At 39.6% G+C, this 21,887-nt stretch overlaps 1 protein-coding gene across 1 annotated transcript in view; it reads right to left on the minus strand.

The window, feature by feature from the left end:
- VCAN (versican) overlaps positions 1 to 21,887 on the minus strand; it is a 149,247-nt gene that overhangs the window by 77,888 nt on the left and 49,472 nt on the right. The window contains exons 4-7 of the mRNA XM_063129648.1: positions 21,696 to 21,870; positions 21,469 to 21,596; positions 11,271 to 11,564; positions 420 to 2,516 (exon numbers count right to left, since the gene is read on the minus strand). Coding sequence (XP_062985718.1) covers positions 420 to 2,516; positions 11,271 to 11,564; positions 21,469 to 21,596; positions 21,696 to 21,870 — 2,694 coding nt within the window. The remainder of the gene's footprint in view (positions 1 to 419; positions 2,517 to 11,270; positions 11,565 to 21,468; positions 21,597 to 21,695; positions 21,871 to 21,887) is intronic.

A 21,887-nucleotide genomic window follows, 5' to 3' on the forward strand; every position in this document is an offset into this window, starting at 1 on the left:
TGAAAGAATGTATACTTCATTTAGCTGATAGCACTGCAGATGCCATTGTTAATAGCTACAGACTAATGGAATGTTAACACGCTCCAATGCTACACTCAGGAGTAGTAATGCATGATGTGGAAGCCATGAAATTAAAATGCCTTGTTCCACATATAATGGATGTCAATTCAATGATTTGATAACATCAAACAGGAAGCTCTCATATATTACTGTTACATCCACGTCTAACAATGCTGATAATTTACATGTCTATATTACCTATAACTAAAACTAATATCTAATTATCTATCAATTATTCACAGCATACAGAAGCGAAGAATAAGAAATGCTCAAGAAATAGTTCTGATATTTTTCCAAAGTATGTGCTATGACCAAACGCCCATAATATTTGGCATCTGGCCTGAGAAGCAAAGTCTTACCTGTATCATTGCCTGGGATACTAACAATAATTAGTTTTATGTCAGGTCTGTTTTCCACCCCTACATCAGCATCTGAAGTAGGAGCCTCTTCCTGAGACTCTAAAACCTCTGTGGGTTGTCCTGTAGGCTGTACAACTGCCGTAACACTTGAAGATGTAAAATATTCTGTGTCGATGTCTTGCTCTAACGTCTTGCCTGTAAAATCATCATCAGTGGTGGTTTTAATAGGAGAAATAGATTCATCAATTATTAGTACGTCTATGCCCACATCCTCATCGGGTTCCCTGTCAATTAAAGGTGGCTTTGTTTTGGTTATTAAAGGTTTGGATGCTGAAGTAGGTAGGATTTTGTCTACTGCAGGAAAGGTAGTTGTGGCCATGCCACTTACCACCGTTGGTTTACTTGTTGCAATGGCTGAAAATAAAACAGGTTCTGTTCCTATGACTTCTTCTGTTGTTCCTGAACCTTCCGGACTATGAGTTGTGAGAGACTCTACTTTTCCCAGATGGGTAGATTTTTCAGGAACAGGAGCAATAACAGTTGTAGGAAAGGGACCTCTAGATTTGATCGTAGGTGCTCCATGTTCACTTTCTAGGCTTGGCTTTGTGGAAGGAACCCCAATAGTTTTTAGCTTTTGTTCAGTGACAGCATCCATTCCAGGAGATAGTTCGGACTTTGTGCCTGTTTCATTAATTGTTATTTTCATACCTGGGCCCAAAGCATCTGTAGTTGCATATTTCTCTTCAAATGCAGATCCTTCCTCAGCTAAGTCATGTTCAGGTGTCAAAGGTAACTTTGAAAACACTGCTGTAGAATCTGGGGCAGTAGCCAGTTTTTCCATATCTTGGTATCTAGTACTGTGTTCCTCTTGAATACCTGTTGTAACTTCTGTTGTTGTTTCTGTGACATCTGTATGAATTGTAATTGTAATCATGTCCTTAGGAATTTTATCTTCTGGGGTTTGAGAAACCAGGGAAACATCTGGTTCTTTCTTTGATGGTGCAATATCAGTTGCCATCTTTGATGCATCTGTAAATAGAATAGCTTTTGTGCTTGCTATGTCTTCTATGTCAATTGCTGGGAAAATGGTAGTTATTTGCCTGGGAATTCCTAAGTCTGGTTGCTGCTCAGCAGTACTCCCTTCAACAGTCCATTCAGATTTCTGATCTACTGTTCCTTCAACCTTCTCTTGTTGTATCTCTGGTGTAGGTGCAATTACATCACGCTCATCTCCTTCAGCTTTGGTAAAAGCAACTGCCACTACATCAGTCACTTCTGTGACAGTGGGTGTAACCCTTGGTAACTCCACAAAGCCTGACTCAGAAGTAAAGGATGTTGTCCTCTTGTCAACCTGGGACGCTTCAGAAACTGAGATCATCTCTAGATCTAAAGCCGTGTATGTTGGAATCGTTCTTGTAGTATCTTTACTTTCATCTAAAGATGTCACTGGATGCACTTTTCCCCCTTTTGATTCTGTTGAATCAGTGTATTCTACCTTAGTTCTGTCCGTTGCTGTAAACACTGGTGTTTCATAGCTCTTTGTGTATCCTGTAGTTGATAGTCTTTTGCTTTCAAATGAAGTTACTATTACATCTGGTGTAGCTGTAGCATTCTCATCTACGAATGGCACTTTAACTACATCTAATTCTGGAATGGTGCTAGAGGTTGCTGGCCTCTCATCAGTGAGCAGCACTTTGGGAATGACAACTGTTGTGAGTTTTATGTCACTTTTTGCTTCCATTGATTTTTTTGTGGGCTTGATGCCAAGATGTGTTTCTTCCTTTGTTAGTGTAACAGAAGTCTCTGTTTCTACAATTTTACTCAAATTGTTTCTCAGTGAAGTATCTTCAGAAGTTCTTATTGGTGCCACCTCTATTGGTTCAGTCTGACTTTCAGAAATGTCCTTGCTGAGGCCAGAGACACCTTGTGTAGGAGTGACCACTACTAGGTCACCCAACACAGTATCTGATTCTGTCACTTTTGACAAATCAGAAAAGTCTGTAACAGTCTGAGGTAGAATGGTGAATAAATGAGCTGTTCCACTTTCCAAAGCTATATTCAGTTCAACAGATGTAGATTCAGATATATTCTCCTTACCTATACAAAACATAATTATAAAAAAGAATAAGAAAATTGACACTTTATAATTGACAGTTTACACTATTGTGCATTGTTTATACAACATCTTACATCTAGAAATCATTTTTTTAGAAATACCAAACACACATCTTTTATCTGCCATTTATTAGCTGTATGCCAGTAGTTCCCAAATGTATTTGCTGAGCATGCTTTCAAGAGAGTAACTTTAATTAAGCTAGTTGAGTCCCATTTATTTCAACTGATATAAAATTTGTTTTAAATGAGATGTGGATTGGATTATTAATATGCTTACATTATCAGAGTGGCTAACAAAAAAAGTCCAATTTGTACAATCACTTGTGACTGAAAAGTGACTGAAGAGTCTTGTACAGATCGGTTCACTATTTGTGGTCAGTCATGGAAAGCCACTGTCACACGTTCAAGCTTTTTTCACACTACCACAAATGATTCTTTGAGCATTCTGCATTGCATGTTTGTTGTTTTAAATCTTGACCCACCCCACTTTTTCGCACAAAAGTGAATCCAAGACCTACAACCATTTCAATTAAACCACAGCTTTATGTTACTAAAATATTTAATCCCAGAATCTAAACCAAATGTTCATCAAAAATCAAGATCCATGGCTGAACCATTACTAAGGGGTGTCTGAGGATTTAATAAGATCCTATTTTACCAATAGCCCACTTTTAACTGCTATCCTTCCAAATAGACACTGGGACTCTCCATTTAAAGGGTACTAATGTCATTTAGAAGCATATGAGAACAAAATGATGCATTGAAATATATAATTTAAAAGATAGAGTCTACCACGATTTGAAAGTTGCCTTAATTTGTGTAAGTGAATCCTAATTATTCAAAAAATGTTTGCCAAACCCAGAGATCTCACACTTCATGCCTAATATGGTATAAACTCAAAAAGAACACTTTCCCCCATAAAATGTGCCAGGTTCTAATTAGGCACAACAACTCAAACTCCCAACATTCATTCCAGATTTAGCTTTCCAAGTAAAATTCAGTTAGCAAAGAATTTATCTCTCACTAGCTGACCAGAGCTCAGATTGATTTTCAGCTGATTTTTGTCAATTTACAAGAAGATTTTAATCTAAGATTATTTCACTATCATTAGACATTGTTTTACCACCTGCACAGTTTAGAAGATATCAATTCCAAGTCTGTGAATTCAAATAAAAAGGGTAACATTGTTTATTCTCAAAGAAACATCCACTGTAATTCATCTGCCTTATGCCTAAAAAGATGACCCACCCAGAGATGGTTGTATGTTTTTTTAAAGGCTCTTTCCAGCTTTAACCAACTCCCTCTCTGTACAGATGTTTTGCATTACTAAATTCCTTGAATCATGTGTTCAATGGGATATCTTCTTTGTGCTCTTTCTGATGCAAGACATGAGGCAGTTTTTCCTAATAAAATATCCACATCTAATACAGCAAGAAAGCAAATTATCTCACCGACAGCTGCTGACATCAAAGTCTATCCTGTGTTCTAAAAAATGTGTTCTTTTACATTATGCACAACTTGAATGTAGTTGATTTGGAACTGGGAAAAGGTTCCTGTGCTTTTTTATATATACTTCACATATTTTCTTTATGTTTTTAGGCTGGAACAAACTCCCTTCTTCGTTTGATACCTTTATCGAAAAGTTAACCAAGTAACAGTTTAGAGTAATGTTTTAAATTTCTTGAAATTTTCATTGCAAAGTTGGAGAACACAACCCTTGAATATTTAGGTCACAGAATGGTGTGGGTAATATGCTTACTTCCAGCATGCTGCCTATGAAGAACAATGGCTCTGAATTAAGCTGGAAAATATTTGCCACACAAGGCACAGGTACATTGTGACATATGAAACAGTCATTACAGAGAAGATGCTTTCATTTAAAATGACTCTCCATTGTGCCTGTTATCTTTGCATGTATTTGTTTGTCTTGGGAATCAGTGGCATGGACTGCTGTTGTTGCTATTATTGTCTTTGTTGTTTTTGTTATTGTTGTTCTTGCTGGTTTTAATGTTGGCTTTTATTGATGTTTTTATAGCCTCTTTGAGACATGACTCAGCCACAAGGAGGAGATTGGACATTTTATTTCCATTTTCAATTAACCACAGTTTAGCATTATGTCTGAACCCCTAAGCCACAGTTAATCTAACTATAGTTTATTGAGAAAGCCAGCTTCTTAAACCAACATTTGACGTTGGCTTGTTTCATAGTGAAGACATAACACTAAGTACTGGTTGGTGTTAAAATATTTCCTACTTGAGGCTGCACCAGAGGAGAGGAGGGGAAGTGCAAGAGCTTGAGGCTCACCTAGGCTCATTCATAAGCCGTTGTTTATGGTCATGTCTCAAAGAGGCCAATATAGGAGTTCTTTGCCATGACTTTCAATGAAGTATTTAGATACATGTATCTATAAAGTCAGCTTCACAGTCTTTAAACATAGAGAAACTACATTCATTAATGACACCCATTACTGGATCTACATATTTACAGGGGGGTGGGAAACTGAGTCGAAATACTTGTGAATACTTTCTACCACATATACAAACCCTGTGAATTAAGATGTGCAGGACTGGTACTGTTTTGCATGCCACCATCATTTGAGGTTAGGTTGACTTCTACAAGCAATACAAGGGTATGTTTAAAAAAGATGATGGCTACCTGCATTCCCAGTGCAACCTTTAAGTGATCTGTGAAAAAACAGGAAGCTGCCTTATACAGTCAGTTCACTGATCCATCTAGCTCAGAATTGCATACACAGACTGGCAGCTCAAACAGGGCTCTTTCCCAGCTATATCTTGAGATGTTACACGCTGATCCACAGACGTGTTGCATGCTACAAATAACCCAAGTCCCTCCTGAACGGTTTTTAGTTCACCAGACTTTGCAAGCACTGGGATTGTGTGTTTCTGTTTTAATATGAGATGAACTAGTGCTAGTGTTTATACACTGTGTATTTTGTTTTATACATGAATATTTTATAATGTTTTATTATGACTGTCTTGTAAGCTGCTTTGAGGATCATTGTGGCTGAAAAGCAGCCTAAAAATATGCCAAGTAAATAAAAAGAAAAAAGAAATGATTTTTAGTTTTGTGCACTTCAAACAAGGTTTACATATTCAATGGGCTGACTGCTGTTGACTTCAGTGGATTTAGGTCTTAAGAAAGAGGAGAGAAATGTTCGAAAATACTCTTATGTTAGACTATAAAAGCAGAATGCATTAGAAACAAATTGGTTTTGGCTAAAATCATGTTTTACTTTATTATGTCTAAGAAGAATCAGTGTTCATTAGAAGTTCCTTTTTAACTTTTTCTTTATCGCTTCCTCTCTCACCATGGAAAAGTCTTTGCTCTTTGGAGCACAAAAGACTTTTTAAGCAACAAGCCAGATTCAGCTGAAGCATAACCAAATTTTTGCCCTACTGAAATTGATTTTAGCCCCATATATGCAAACCTTTGACTATGATGGGTGATCTCTGATATTGTCAGCAATGGATGAGAGAGGAAGCTGTATAATTTGAGACACTGTCCAAGTGCCCCGCCCCCAATCTGAATTATCCCAAGAGGCTATAAAATCGAAAGCTTTCCTGGTTGTAGCTGCCATTCCCCCAGCTATACAGCTCTCTATCTAGGGCCATTCATTTGAAAACCCTTTGTACTGGCCTTCCGGCAGCAGATAGAAACCTTTATATTTCAGACAGCTTTTACTTGATTTCAATATTTCAGCTAAAGTCTTTTATTCCTTATTTTTATTTTGTATCTGGAATCTTATATTGTGTGTGTGTTTGCATGGTATTTTATTGTAAGCTGTTCAGAAAGCTTTGCTGTCAAGCAGAATATAAATGTGTAACATTGGAAGTAGGAACCTATTCGTCTCCCATATGAGCTATGAGTGCATCTGGAATTCACATATCTCTACTTGGAGAAAATGTGCACCTTCCGACAAGTGCACATACAAGAAGTGCACATATAAAGTACCTCTATGGAAAGGTATCCTTGATTTAAAGGACTGTCTTGGTCAAAGTCTGTGCTTATCAGTTGCTACTAGTTTGCAAACATTGGAAATGCTTGTGACTGTCTTAACTTATACTGCTCACTAGCAGATGCTTTGGGCTGACCACAAGTGCTAGATATTGCCATCATCAACTCCTGCTCTGAATTCCTCTGAGACATTCTTTCAGGCCACTCTGACTACATGAGGTAGCAAACTCGATGGACCATTGATCTGACCTAGGTTGGTTGCGTATCATACTTCACAGAAGATAGTCCTTTATTTGAACAGCTCTCAGAGGACAGTCCTCCATATGAAGGTGTCCTCAGTTTAAAGGACTGTCTGGTCCAAGTCTGGTTTACAGATCAAAAACCAGTGCCAGCTCAAGGTGGGTTTTTTTTGAGGGGGGGCATTGAGCATGATTCCCTCCCTGGATGGATTCACCTCCTCAGTTCTGTCCCACTGCCTATTCACTTGCCCTCTCCCATTGAACCCAATTTGTACCACTGCACAGAGGAAGAGTGCAAGGCAGGTGAAAGAAGGAACTGCATTTCCTCACTCTTGTCATTGCTTGCATGGTCTGGAAGGGCAGGTGAACAGGCAGCAATAGCAAGGAAGAGCAACAGGAGGGTTGGGAGGTCTTGGTCTTGGTGAGGGGCCCCTACAGAGATGTGGACCTTGGCAGGTGCCCAACAATACTTACCCTTGACACTGGCCCTGTAAAGAGCCGTTAGAAGGGAGAACAGGGGCCTTGAAGTTGCCCATCAACAACTGGTACTACAACAGTGAGCTGAACTGCTGTACTCACATAGGACTCCTGCTCACAGTTCCTTCCACTGTAGTGAGATATACTGCATTATTTGTATACTTAGAAATAGCTATGTAAATATTTATCTATACATCAATTAGCATATGAATTTTAATACAAATCTGCATTCTCTTTTATTCTCCTTCTTCGTGATGAATTTTGTGGTTTTGTGGGGTGATACCTAAGTGTCCACTCTAACGCCTAATATGTTCTTATATTATTATGAGGACTTTGGGAAGCTATCAAGAAATGCAATTAAGTCATAGGAAGGGCTTTGGGGAACAGGGAGGGGAGTGTGATAAGAAAAGTGCAAGTGCCTCAAACACTGAAATTGTACTGAAACAATAGAGTTAGCTTACTATCAAGTACAAAGACTTTTATTAAGCTTTGATAATGCTAGTGGGATGGGGTTCAAGGACTATGTCCACAAGCAACAGTGAACATGAGACAAAATTATTGGTATTTTAGAAAAACACGTGGCTGCCGTAGGAACAAATCCATGGTCAAAGGGATTATGGTCAAAGTGCTGTGGGCTTCAGTTTTAAAAACAAAACTGAAAGCACAATCCAGAAGAGCAAATAGCATGCACATACGCACTTGGTGCTGTCTTGTTAGAGCAGCTTTCAGCTCCCAACATCACTAAACTGCTTTTGAACAGACTCACTGCAATTGCAAAAAGGCAACCTGGTGGTTTGCCTCAGAGCAGCTAAGGCAGAACTAAATGTATTTATTTTTAAAATCCAGAGTGTTTGCACATCTGGCATGCATAGGATTATTATTATTATTATTATTATTATTATTATTATTATTATTATTATTATTTCATTTCTATACCGCCCCACTTTGTGTGGTTTACAACAATTCATAAAAATACAATACAGTCTAAAATTTTGAACTTAGAAAAATTAAAACAATGTAAACAGCTAATTTTTCCTAATAGACCTGTTCTAAAACAGCAGACATAGATGCCTCATCATATACCATTAAATGCCTGGGAATAGATGGTTTTCTTTACCTGGCTCCAAAAGGATGACAGTGTCCGTGCCAGGTGAGCTTCCACGGGGAGTTCATTCCATAGTTGAGCCTTAGACTTACTATTTCAAATGAATTGCATGTATTTGCTGGAAGTTTATTTGTACTCCAGACACTATCAATGTAAAATCTAATTAAGTAATGGCTTAAATCTAACTCCATTATAGTTCTACTAGGGCAGGATCTACACTATAGCTTTTAAACAGTTTATAACAGTTTTGACAACTGTTGGGGGTCTATGACACACTCCATATACAATTTTCAAAATGTTTTCAAAGTGTTTTATCTTGCTTGGTGTAGATCTGGCCTAGGATGTTCCAGTGGGAGTTAAGAACATCTAAATATCGGGACTGTGCCTTATATTTTACATTAGTAGCTGATATATTGCCATTTAACCTTACTGAAATTAGCTTTTCCCATGATTCTCCCCTACTCAAATAACGTAAATCATGGAGCTTTTATTTTCCTAAACTTTAATATATACTATATATCTCTGATTTTAGAATGTTCATTTTGCTCCAAAGAAAGGTTTTACTCAGAGACAGCTTTAAGCTCAGACACAAAGAAAAGGCTATCTGCTTTGTTGACAACAATGTTTGTTTGTTTTATAATTATTAAGACAGATGCCTTTTCTGGCAAAGAACTGCTGCTTTGCTGGATGTGAAAACACCAGCGCCTAGTTGGTTTCTAAGAAGCCTAATTCACTCCTCTCCCTCCTCCACCACCACCCCTCCTCATTTCCTGGCTTTGTTGGTAGTGACACTGAAAAGTAAATCTTTACAATAATGTCTCCAGAATGGGATGACTCCCAGAGTAAGGGGATAGGATTTGAGCCCGCAGTATTATAGTAAATGCAGAACATGTGGCTTAGAAGTACAAAGGTTGGGTAAATGAGAACTTCTCCTGCTCCAAAGTGAGGGGAAAAGGGACACGGTAAAAGGGTGACATCATTGCTTTTTTTTACTGTATGTATGAACATCTGCTCTACAGACTTCTTGCATTGCTGCTATCTAGATGTCTTAGCTAGATTTTGCCTTCTTGGAGCTGAATATTGTGTTTTATATCCCCACCCCAATCCTCACAATTAGCAGCCCCTAATGTGACATAAATCATTGTAATTATAAACTGTGCTTGTTTCTGCATTCTAAATGTATGTGTTACAATAAGAACAGTTGCTTTTCTGAGAAGATGAGTATGGCGAAGGGAAGGGAGTGTAATTATCTTATATAAGAATATGTTAGTGTAAGGTTCATTACTCGAGACCTACCAGACTGATTTTGCTTCTTTTTTCTTTTAAATTCATGCTTGAGCGTTGCAGATGTGCAGAAATTTTGAAAAGTTTGAAAAAGTTCAAAGCTTGAGCTTTAACAGCAATTAATTTCCTCTGTGCCAAACAGGTAGGGCAGCGGGAAGACGGACAGCCCTGCTCAGCCAATCAGCGTGGCATGAAGGCAGTCCCCAGGAACAGCTGCACAGAAGGGGGAAGAGGATGGAAGTGGCCAGTCGGGAAAAAAGAAGGAGAGGGTGGCGGCCACACTACATGCAAATTTTAGAGGGGGGATTCACTATACATATATTATCCATGATCCTCTCTGTGGTGAGGGGACTGAGGGGCAAAAAAATGAGCAAGGAGCAGGACTATTAGTTCTTATGGCTACGTGGGCTTCATACTAGCTTGATCATAGTAGCAATCCAAGAAGCCTATAGCAGCTTTTTAAGGCTCACTTTCACATGTGCAAAATCCTGCACTGTCTGTTGACACTGATCAACATTAAATAAAGTTGCTTTTCTCCAATGATGAGACTCATAAATTCAAGGGCATTTCTGTCCCTGGAACAAGGAGATAGAAAGTTTGAGTACAATTTATTACAGAAGGTAGGGGGCAGGGGTCATGATTCATGAAAGTTAGTTGAAGTAAAGCTTGCCATGTAATAACAGACTGGTCCAGCAACTAAAAAGAATATTCTGCTCAGACTATTCTTATTCTCATACCAAATTTTCCTGAGTTATTTTCTTGATGCCCCTAAGGCATCCATGCTGTCATCAAATGTTCAGGCAGCAGTTTAGAAGCCAAGTCCAACAGTTTGACTGCTGATGGAGACAGAATGAACACAACTGCGGTTTTGTATCCAGAAGGTATTAAATTTATAATTACTTCAACAAGTAATTTATTTCGTTGTACACTCCTGACGAAGAATCTCCAGATCCTAAACGTTGAGCGTTGTACAAGTTTGGTTGAAAGTTTTTTTGAACATTTTTATATTTTTATATTTCGGATAAAAATAAAGAAATTTCTTTTGACATTTCTTAGAACCAGAGCTAGTAGCCTCTTTTTCTTATAGCCTTTTCCCTCTTTTTCCTCACCCATCTATTCATTTGGTGGATGAGTCATTGATACCAACAGTTTCACTGTTTTTGGCTGGGATAAGTAAGATGGAGAAGTGGAAGGGGAAAAGAGCAAAGAGCCAGGTCCCTATTCAAGGAAATCAGCAGTTGTATGCAGCCCTGTTTCTGAAACATTTTGGATGATGTGTGTGCTCCATCTAAAGGGTAATCAGAAATGGTCACAAGAAGCCATGTTCAATCAAGCTTGCATAATCTGCAATCTAACTCTAGGAAATTATAATCAATCTTTGGGTGGCTGATAAAAAGTTTTTCCTAAAGGTGAGACATTGCAGAATAAAGCTTATATCAACATTGCCTTCCTCTCCACACTGAAATATGTCTCTGGACTTTTAGCATTGTTTCAACAGTTGTTTCTGTTCAGCAATTCTGCTTGGTATGCAAAGCCTCAATCATGAGCTGCTTTTATTACAAAGTGAATCCAGTAAATTGGCAGGTTATATGGCTTCTTTTTTTAAAAAAAAGTGGGCTAGGTACCATTCTCAAAATAAACATCAAAGAAGCTTACGTCGAAAGCAGTAGGCATCAAATCTGCTGTCTGGAAAAGGAAAGCAAGTTTGATTCTCGTAGCGATACAGAGTTCGCACTCCAAGTAAACCTCCGCCACACTGGATTCTTGCCACAGAGACCGGATAACGCACACTGCCATCAGCCAGCCAGCCATAGTCACATTGGTCAAAGCCATTTCTCCAGGCAGCGTGTAGGTCACCGACAGAAGCAAGAACTGCATCTTGTGCCTCACATGTATTTTTGGCTTCTTCAAAGGTTAGCTTGTTGGGAGAAGTTACATGGAAGACATCACCTATAAAGATAAGAAACAAATGGAACCTTTACTACTTTGCACAGATCCAAACATGGCTTAATTTTTTTTTTTAAAAAAAAAAAGGCTTCCAATTATAACAATGAATTGATTTGGTTGTTATGATCTGTCGGTTTTGATGGAAATGGCCTTGAGTGTTATATATGGAAAGGTGATACAGAAATAGAAATTGACATTCCATTGAAAGTATGCATTCACTGCAGTATAATTTGTTATTAGATCCTTCTGTCCCTTTCTTTCAATATGTTCCTTCTCGTAACATTTGGCTCCAGATTTATAAGGGTCCCTGGCAGCAGGTTAGTGAGATTTTTCTAACATAGGGCCTAGGCAAACATTACTTTAAACCTGTGTCTAGCAGCTATATCTCCTCCCACTCCATTTTTACTCTAATGTAGATGCAGGGGCCCAATCCAGATCTTAAAAGACCACCACCCACACTAGAATTCTAATCCAGAGCAGGGACCCTGCACCTACTCTAGCTTAAAATGGAAAAAAAGACATAGCTGCTAGACATATATTTAAAGTAATGTCTGTCTTGGCCCAGATATCCTTTCATGGGGAGATCATACCCCTACGGTCCTTGCAAAATTCAAGGCACACTCCCTATCCATCATGATTTTGGGTATTTTACTAAAATGACAGAATAGAAAATGCCAAAAAATAGTAACACCTTGTTTCAATGGCTTTGTTGAGGACTTGCTGATTTCAAAGGGCATTTATGGAGTCAGGGAAAGGGCCAGATCATTGTTCATGAAGCATGTAGCCAGAGATTCTGGGCTTTCCTCCCAGAGCACCTGACAAATCAGGGTACAGACTTAGCACCTCTGATAAGAGGGCACTGTTTACTCCAATGACTAAATCACAGCAGAACCTTCCCAAAACCCAAGGAAAATGCCAAGAAAACCAACACAATATTTACATTGCCATTTCATCAAGTATTTTGTAAAGATCCATGCTAATATGAAAACAATCGTTCAAATATGTTAATGTGTCCAGTTCTTGACATACAAGTCAAGCCATTACACAACAGCATCTCCAAATTTCTATTTAAATAACAGCACTAAGCCAATAAGCATAGCAAACAAATTCCAGTTTATGTGCATTGTCGCAAACAGTCTACAAATACACCATCTGCTTTGCAAGGAAACTACAAATCCATGTGTCAATATTAATTTGAACGGCATCTCAAGTGCTGTAAGAGCTGTTGTAACATGTTAACAAAAACACTATAAATAAGAACAAGGCAAGGATTGTTTGAGTATGAAAGTGTTCAAACAACGCTCTTAAATTTTGCAGAAATTACAATGGAAAATATGTTTGTTCTGTTGCTCTAGGGAATACATATGAAAATGTTTTTCAAGCCAGTTTAGCAAGTAATAAAAAATGTTTTGATCTCGTTTTGACTAACAGTGGAATAGATATCTGATTTTGGAGATCCTCCATGTTTTATGAATTTATGTTTTCACTAAAGTTAAAAGGCACAATCCAGAGGCAATAAGAGATGCCTGAAGCTACGATCTGAAACATAATTATATAGAAGTACATCCCATTAAAATCAATGAGATCTTCATCTGAATAAACACATTTAGAATCGGGATGTAAGTTTTACTGAAGTTGCTGGGATAGTGCTTAAATCGATGCTTAAATAAATGATATCAATAGTATGCAGCTACATAGACATCTGTGTGTTCACTTCAGAGAGAAAGCCATGCGCAACTAGGTTTTGTGAAATAAGCATTTGGGTTTCTAATGAAGGTAACACACAGGGCTGTTGTCAAAGGACATCTACCAAGGGCCCACACTCTAGCAGGCAAGGGAACCCTGAAGTTGCTCCTCCTCTCTACCATTACAACCTGCTAGTTCACTGGTCTCTCACTCTGACCCAGACAACGGTGGTGGTGAGGAGTAGCAGTAGATGTCACTGCCTAGTTTCTCACTGGTTTATTGCCTGTTAAGCAAGCAAGTGGCAGCAATAATGAGAAAGTCAATGAGGAGCAATAGCAACTGTGGACAATGGCAGTGAGGGAGGAGCTCATTGAAGCTGTCTTGCCCAAGTGTCCTTAAAAACTGGAAGTCAGCACTGGTACACAAACTGGTTTTCTATTCATGAGCTAGCCTAACCACTGGACCCTGACACAAGTTCAAGTTCCATACTATTAACAAATGACTGAGAGGGTGAATCAGTGCACAATATGACTAAGAAGTTGTGCAAATCTGACACACAACTTCTGACACACATCCAAACTACACAGGCATTGAGACCTACCAACAGCTCAATAAACCTCCTAAATATTTTGTTTATTTATTCACGTTTGTGTCCTATCATTCTTCAATCAAGGAACTCATGGGGGTTCTGAGACCATCTTCCATCCAAGCACTGGTCAGATCCAAATCTGTTTAGCCTCCGAGAGGTGGCTATATCATGTGCCCTCAGGCTATGCCCTAGATCTCCAGACCAAGTCCTTATGAGTTTTGCAGTCTTCTGGGAATTGAGGGGGATGGGGAAGCATAGAAAGTCTGATATAGGCAGAAGGGTTCTAGCCTATCTTTCTGCTTGATAAGCTAGTTTTCTGTGTGCAATGTGTTCTTTCATGTTCAGGCATACAACTATGAGGTCCTCCTGTAGCAATCTGAAGTGGTATAGTCCAGAAACAGGCTTACGCCACCATCTACTATCTGAGTATGAAAAACCCCACCTGCAATCTGAAGTGTAACCACTGTGGTGTAGTGGTTAGAGTGTTGGACTAGGACTATGGAGACTAGTTTTCTAATCCCCACTCAGACATGAAACTCACTGGGTGACTTTGGACCAGTCACTGATTCTCAGCCTAACCTACTTCACAGGGTTGTTGTGAAGATAAAATGGAGAAGAGGAGGACCATGGAAACCATCTTGGGTTTCTTTGCAAGAGGCAAAAAAGGCTGGTGTATCTATATAATAAAAAAATAAGTAAAAAAAATTAAAAATACTGCAAAGTGGTAGTGAAGAAACAGATTTACAACCTCATCTTCTATCCGTTTCATGTGAGTGAAGAGTTAGAATAGAGGATTGATAGTGCACTGACCTCCATATGCTAAACTCTGCTTTGACTCTGTATGCTCCATCCCTGGCCCCAAGACTTAGACCCACTAGAATTTTAATCCTGACTTCCACAGATGTAGCCAAATTAGGGTGGTGTTTATGTGAGTGTAATCCACTCCAGAGCAACAAGGGAGAAAGATTATTTGGATTTACACAGAATCTTCCCTCAACAAGATTATAATAACTGTTAGCAAAATCAATAAAAGTATAAAAATATATAATCTCCAAGACCAGCACTCATTCTGGCCATGGGAATGTTACCGACACTCCACATTTAAATAGGGGATTAGTCCCCATCCTACAGTCGGAGGTGCTGAATTATGTGTCTGCAAAAGCCAAGGTTTCCCAAACAAAAACAGCTTTAATGTATTTTCCCCACATGTTCCAGAAAGACACAGAGAAAATCCATCTGGCAAGCTTGTGTGTGACGTAGCCTTGAACATTAGAGCAATGAAGAAATATTTAGAAAGGGAGGAGGGAATCGAGAGTTAAAAGTGATCTCCAGTGTTTTGATAGCTGGAATCCACACTGAGAGTAACTCAGCAAAATGATCAAGGCAAACACCTTGGCCAAGAGCAAGAGAGGAAGGGAGCTTAGCTCTGGCCATGCCCTGCAATAACAGGGGTGACATGGAAACCATGACAATCTTTGGATTACAGACAGCAATGTGATTTCTATTGGTTTTGGCCCCCATTTCAGGTGGATTGCCTCTGCTCAAAAGTCAAAGCAATCTAAGAATCCCCAGATTTTCTTCTTGTGTGTATTTGCACTGCTCAGTATAAAAAGCACCTGACTAAGCTTCTTTTTATTGCTGTTAAATGCAGCAAAATAGACTTGGCAGCCAAACATTTTTTGTTTAAACCCCCCCCCAAAAAATCTACCGCCTCCCATGCCAGAAAGCTTGAACTCTGGGGAAATTATTACCAACTAGTATTGTATCCTCTGAGACTCAGTTCACATACTTAGTTGCATGTGGGAGAAGAATAAAGTAAAGAGTATATATTTCATTTATTTATAAAGTTATTTATTAGCCCCCAAAAGCCACTCAAGGTGACATCCAAATTAAAATATATAAATTATAAACAAATAACATATTAAACCAATTAAAACAGGAGGGGAAAACACATTTAAAAACAAAAACAAAAAAACAGAGAGCAGAATTACTTTTAAAATCACTCAAACACCAAAAAAATTATAAAGGTCTATTGAAAAAATAAAGGAGGAAGGAACCAATCTAACCATCCTAGGGAGGGAGTTCCACAACTGAGGTGCTGCCACAGAGAAGGCCTTGTCCCATTTTCCCACCAATCATAGTCTCTAGTTGGTGGGACACACAACAGGGCCTCCAAAACCAATCTTAAATTAGGGGAAAATTCATAGGGTACGGGTGTTCCTTCAGATACCGATGTACCTTCATCACAAGTGACTTGGCTGCACTAGGGTTCTGCCATAGGTCAGCAGCAGTTTGAGCTATGTCTAACAATGATGGCAATGTCTGGACACCCCCATAAAATCCCAGGGTGATTGAGTTGCACGCAGAGGTCAGGAGGAGAATAAACTTGTAGATGCTTGTATAAGCGCAGAAGGAATGAAGGCTTGGTCATGGTGCTTCATGTCTAGCAGTGCAGTGGCACCCAACAGGGGACGGGAGGTTTTATTGACTCTTATGGGTCTGCTCTACATGCAGTGCTGCATATACAAGCCATGTATGATTTCACCCTCTGTCAGCTTTGAATGAAGATCAAACCCTTAAAGTCAATGGAACAATACCAAAGCAAACAGATAAAAAGTTTGCCACTTAAGAACCTTATCCTGTTTAGAGAGAAGTACTGGTGCTGGTATGAACGTTTTTGAATTAACCAAGTCAACGTGTGGGTATTAAGCTTGAAAGCCCTGATCAGATGGGGACCAGTTTACCTGAAGGATGATCTCCTCTCATATATCTCTTTCTGGAGCCTAAGTTTGTCTTCAGAGGCCCCTCCTCTGGGTGCCCCTACAAAATGTGGTAAGATGGGTGACTACTGACGACAGGGCCTTTTTAGTGGTGGCACCTTGGTTGTGGAATATCCATACACACAGAGACTCACCTGTCATCTATGACCATGGCTAGACCAGGCCTATATCCCAGGATCATCCCTGTACATCCAAATGACACACAGGGGATACCAGGAGCAGGCAGGGACGACCCCTCCATTTGCATGGGATAATCCTTAGGTCTAGCTAAGGCCAAAGTTGTGGTCTTTTCAGCACCAGGTGAAGACATTTTTATTCATCCCAAGAGTTTTAGTCTTTCAGTTTATTTGTTTTTTCTCAGTATCCATTTTTTTAAAGCTCTATTCTTGGGTTTTTTTTACTTTGGTTTTATTTTGTAGGGGGCGGGTTATGCTGTGTTTTATGGTTTTAGCTCTATTTATGAACCACCTAGAGAGCTTGGATGATTGGGTGGTATAGAAATGTCATACATAAATGGGACTTTCTTCCAGGTAAGTATGCTCAGCATTTCTGCCAAACTCATGGCAGCTTTAAGGCCCATGGTCTTTCCAGAACTGAGGTCTGTTAATTATTTTTCTACCAGCTTCCCATTGGGATCCTTTGTAATTGAAAACAAAAATATATACTAGTTCTTCTTTGCTGCTCAATGTGTTATGAATGCTCACTTAAATTGTATTTTTCAAATATGGAAAATATGCAAAGAACATCTGGATTTATATTGACTAAAAGACATAAAGGTGCATCATGGGAAATTACATGTTAGAATTTCCCACTGCCCCTCCATAAAATAACTTTCCTACCACTCCCCTGTGGTATGGGCATGGCTTGATATCTGCGCCATCAGTGAGATATGGAAAATAGGCTTCATTAAGAGCCATTTTTCCATTTTCCACTCATACCCACCAAACATTAATGCCATGCTTATCTACAGGGTCAAACTAAATAAACATCCCTTGATTGTTGGCTACCAAACGCGTGCTGGATATTACTTTGACAATATGCTCAAGTCTTTAAGCAGGCATATCAAACCACTACTTGGTGGCCATCTATCTTACTTTTGAAAGGACAATCCTCTATTTGAAGAACTCTCTGGTCCAAGGCCAGTTTATAGATAAAGATCGCTAAGAAGCAAGGGGAGGGGGCTTGAAGTTGACCATCAACAATTAGCACCTGGACAGCGGAGTGAGCAGGCACACAGGTTGCCTAATCATATTCTTCTCTACTCTGGTGAGATTATTATAGTTCTATTTAAATCAAAATAATTATTTCTAAATCTACACCTACACCTATAAACTGGTATATGCAACTTTGATGCAAATCTATGTCTTTTGTCCTCTTTTTTGGTGATGCATTTCCTCTCTTTTGGCAATGCTACCAGCTACCATTCATGTGACCTTTATGACCCTATATTAATTAATTAAAAGATCAATTGCCTTGCAATTACGTTAAACAGGAAACATCCCAAGAGACCCAACTTCACATCTTGTTGGAGAGAATTCAGTTTAGAATCATATTTATTATTTAAGCCTTTTCCTCTTTCTAATCATGCAACTTTTAGATCAAATTCAAAACATTTTTCATGAAACTATGAAAAGGCTTCCCCTTCAGCAAACCTTATCAGGGTAACATAAAATAAGGATAATAAAAGATCAGCATAAAATATAAGATGACATATAAACAATCAAAAGAGCAGAGCAATGGCATTAAAAACTCAGCCTAAAACATCAGCAAATTATATGGCTTTTCTTGCATGGGTAAAGTGGGCAAATCCCCACTTTGTCTAAGTACACCAACATGATTTTTGAAAGCCTGTGGTCACAATGCTATGCAAACAAACTTGGGAGTAAGTCTCATTGAACTCACTGGGTCTTAATTGCCAATAAACATGCATAGAATAGGTCTATAAAAGGATATGGAAGGAGCTAAAATCATGCATGTTTTAAGATGTATCTCAGCATAATGAATCTAACTAGTATGGTAAATTCACAACATAATTCAACAAATGCCTGTTCCAAGTTCTCTCCACCCTCTTAATAATGCCATCTGGTGTAAGGCTCTCCAATATAAAAGGTCAATGTACTTTGGCTCCCAGTACCTTATTGTATAATAATATCCACACTGCATTAAAGGTCAAATATTCTTATCAGATCAATTCTATGGTCCCTGGAGAATGTCCCAAGCACCATAGGATTTCTCGGATTCCCTGTCCTGAAGGTATGACTTCAGGAGGGGGACTCCGTGATCCGATCCCTCTCAAATACCCTTGCAGCTGCCATGGAAAGAACCAGACACTTACTTTTCAAGGTCGCAAATGTGGCCTTGGAGGACTTCATAGAGTCAAAAGGGGGGTGTTCCAGTGGGTGCGGGCCAAAAGAAGAGTCCCAAATACAGAAAATCCTATGGCCTCTCCAGCCTAGGTATATACAACACTGGAACATCCAGCCCTTTTTGTGGTCGCCAGAGGTCCCCGGCATGCCCAAATTGACACACCATGGCTCACCCTGGGTGCTTTAACCCAAAATGAGCTGCAGTACACAAACTGTCAATGTTCTGAATATGCAACCTCTGCTCGGGTGTTGGCGTGTCATATGAACCTGGCCACTGAGGGCTATGTGAGGGTTAAACAACTGAGGGTTATAACAAACCATGGATTACACAAAAGTTGTTTAACCCTTGAATAACTCTCAGGGGCCAAGTTCACATGACAGGGTGACCCTCACGGGATTTGCATATTCAAAATGTTGCCTGCACATTTGCATGCACCAAGGCTTATTGGTATTCCTGCTGTGTCATGTGAACTATTATTATTATTATTATTTATTTATTTATTTATTTATTTATTTATATAGCACCATCAATGTACATGGTGCTGTACAGAGTAAAACAGTAAATAGCAAGACCCTGCCGCATAGGCTTACAATCTAATAAAATCATAGTAAAACAAGAAGGAGGGGAAGAGAATGCAAACAGGTACAGGGTAGGGTAAGCAGGCACAGGGTAGGGTAAAACTAACAGTAGAAAGTAACAGTAGAAGTCTGCACAACATCAAGTTTTAAAAGCTTTAGGAAAAAGAAAAGTTTTTAGTTGAGCTTTAAAAGCTGCGGTTGAACTTGTAGTTCTCAAATGTTCTGGAAGAGTGTTCCAGGCGTAAGGGGCAGCAGACGAAAATGGACGAAGCCGAGCAAGGGAAGTAGAGGCCCTTGGGCAGGCGAGAAACATGGCATCAGAGGAGCGAAGAGCACGAGCGGGGCAATAGTGTGAGATGAGAGAGGAGAGATAGGAAGGAGCTAGACCGTGTAAAGCTTTGAAGGTTAACAGGAGAAGTTTATATTGGATTCTGAAGTGAATTGGAAGCCAATGAAGAGATTTCAGAAGCGGAGTAACATGGTCGGAGCGGCGAGCCAAGAAGATGATCTTTGCGGCAGAGTGGTGAACAGAAACCAACGGACTGATGTGAGAAGAAGGAAGGCCAGAGAGAAGAAGGTTGCAGTAGTCCAACCGTGAAATAACCAGCGCATGAACAAGCGTCTTGGCAGAAGAGACAAACAAAAATGATCGAATCCTGGCAATATTATACAGGAAAAATCGACAAGATTTAGCTACTGCCTCAATATGAGGAATAAAGGAGAGCGAGGAGTCGAAGATAAAGCCAAGGCTACGAGCTTCCTTGACCGGAGTAAGCGTAACATCATTGACAGTAAGAGAGAATGAGAAATGAGGAGAAGGTTTAGGAGGAAAAACAAGCAATTCAGTCTTTGCCATGTTAAGCTTCAAGCGACGATGAAGCAGCCAAGCTGAAGCATTATGTTCAATGAAGCTTACTCAGAAGTAAGTATATGTAAAGAAATACCAAACACAGCATCTAGGCTTACACCCATTACTCCCCCTCCCATTCTTTACTATAAATAAGGTCTGTAATCCCCGCCCCACCTCCAAACTATAAATCGATCCCATTCAATACACCTTTTCAGACACACACAAATTTTTTGTTGTTTATTCGTTCAGTCGCTTCCGACTCTTCGTGACTTCATGGACCAGCCCACGCCAGAGCTTTCTGTCAGCTGTCACCACCTCCAGCTCCCCCAAGGTCAAGCCTGTCACCTCCAGAATATTATCCATCCATCTTGCCCTTGGTCGGCCCCTCTTCCTTTTGCCTTCCACTTTCCCTAGCATCAGCCTCTTCTCCAGGGTATCCTGTCTTCTCATTATGTGGCCAAAGTACTTCAGTTTTGCCTTTAATACCATTCCCTCAAGTGAGCAGTCTGGCTTCATTTCCTGGAGTATGGACTGCTTTGATCTTCTTGAAGTCCAAGGCACTCTCAGAATTTTCCTCCAACACCACAGTTCAAAAGCATCGATCTTCCTTCGCTCAGCTTTCCTTATGGTCCAGCTCTCGCAGCCATAGGTTACTATGGGGAATACCATTGCTTTAACTATGCGGACCTTTGTTGTCAGTGTGGTGTCTCTGCTCTTAACTATTTTATCAAGATTTGTCATTGCTCTCCTCCCAAGAAGTAAACGTCTTCTGATTTCTTGGCTGCAGTCAGCGTCTGCAGTAATCTTTGTGCCCAGAAATACAAAGTTTGTCACTGCCTCCACATTTTCTCCCTCTATTTGCCAGTTATCAATCAAGCTGGTTGCCATAATGAAAAAGAAAAGAAAGTCTGGCTTCTTTTTTCACAGACAGCTTAGATTTATTTAACATTTACTACCACGATGTTTGATGGTGCTAAATATCCCATATGCTTTAGCTACACCTCTTGACTTCCTTTCAGCCAACAGGTACAGTGCTCAAAATAAGTTTTTTGCTTACCGTCTAAGCCTCCCACATAGCAATAAGCATCATAGGTTTCATTGGCAAGACGATAGCCATAGGTTCTGACTCCTTCCTTTCCCATCATGTCTCCATAGCAGCCAACTCTAGGTTGCCTGATGGGATACCTGTAATATAGTAAGTAAAAGATTATGAGGACCAACTGCAGATATATGAAGGCTATTTGCTTTAAGGTGGGCAGACAAGGAACCACTTAATCATCTCACCGAACGGTCTGGTCTGACAACCAGCCAGCATCACATTGCTCAAATCCATCTTCATATGCAGCTTTGAGCTGATCAGGATTCGCTATTACAGCACCATTCTCCAAACAAGCATCCTGAGCCTGCTTGAAATTCAGGGTGTACCTACTGGATGCTGCACGATAGTGAAACACAACACCTGCAAAGACAGTAAAC

The sequence above is a fragment of the Elgaria multicarinata genome, chromosome 6 (genome assembly GCF_023053635.1).
Source record: "Elgaria multicarinata webbii isolate HBS135686 ecotype San Diego chromosome 6, rElgMul1.1.pri, whole genome shotgun sequence".
In the NCBI taxonomy this organism is placed as follows: domain Eukaryota; kingdom Metazoa; phylum Chordata; class Lepidosauria; order Squamata; family Anguidae; genus Elgaria; species Elgaria multicarinata.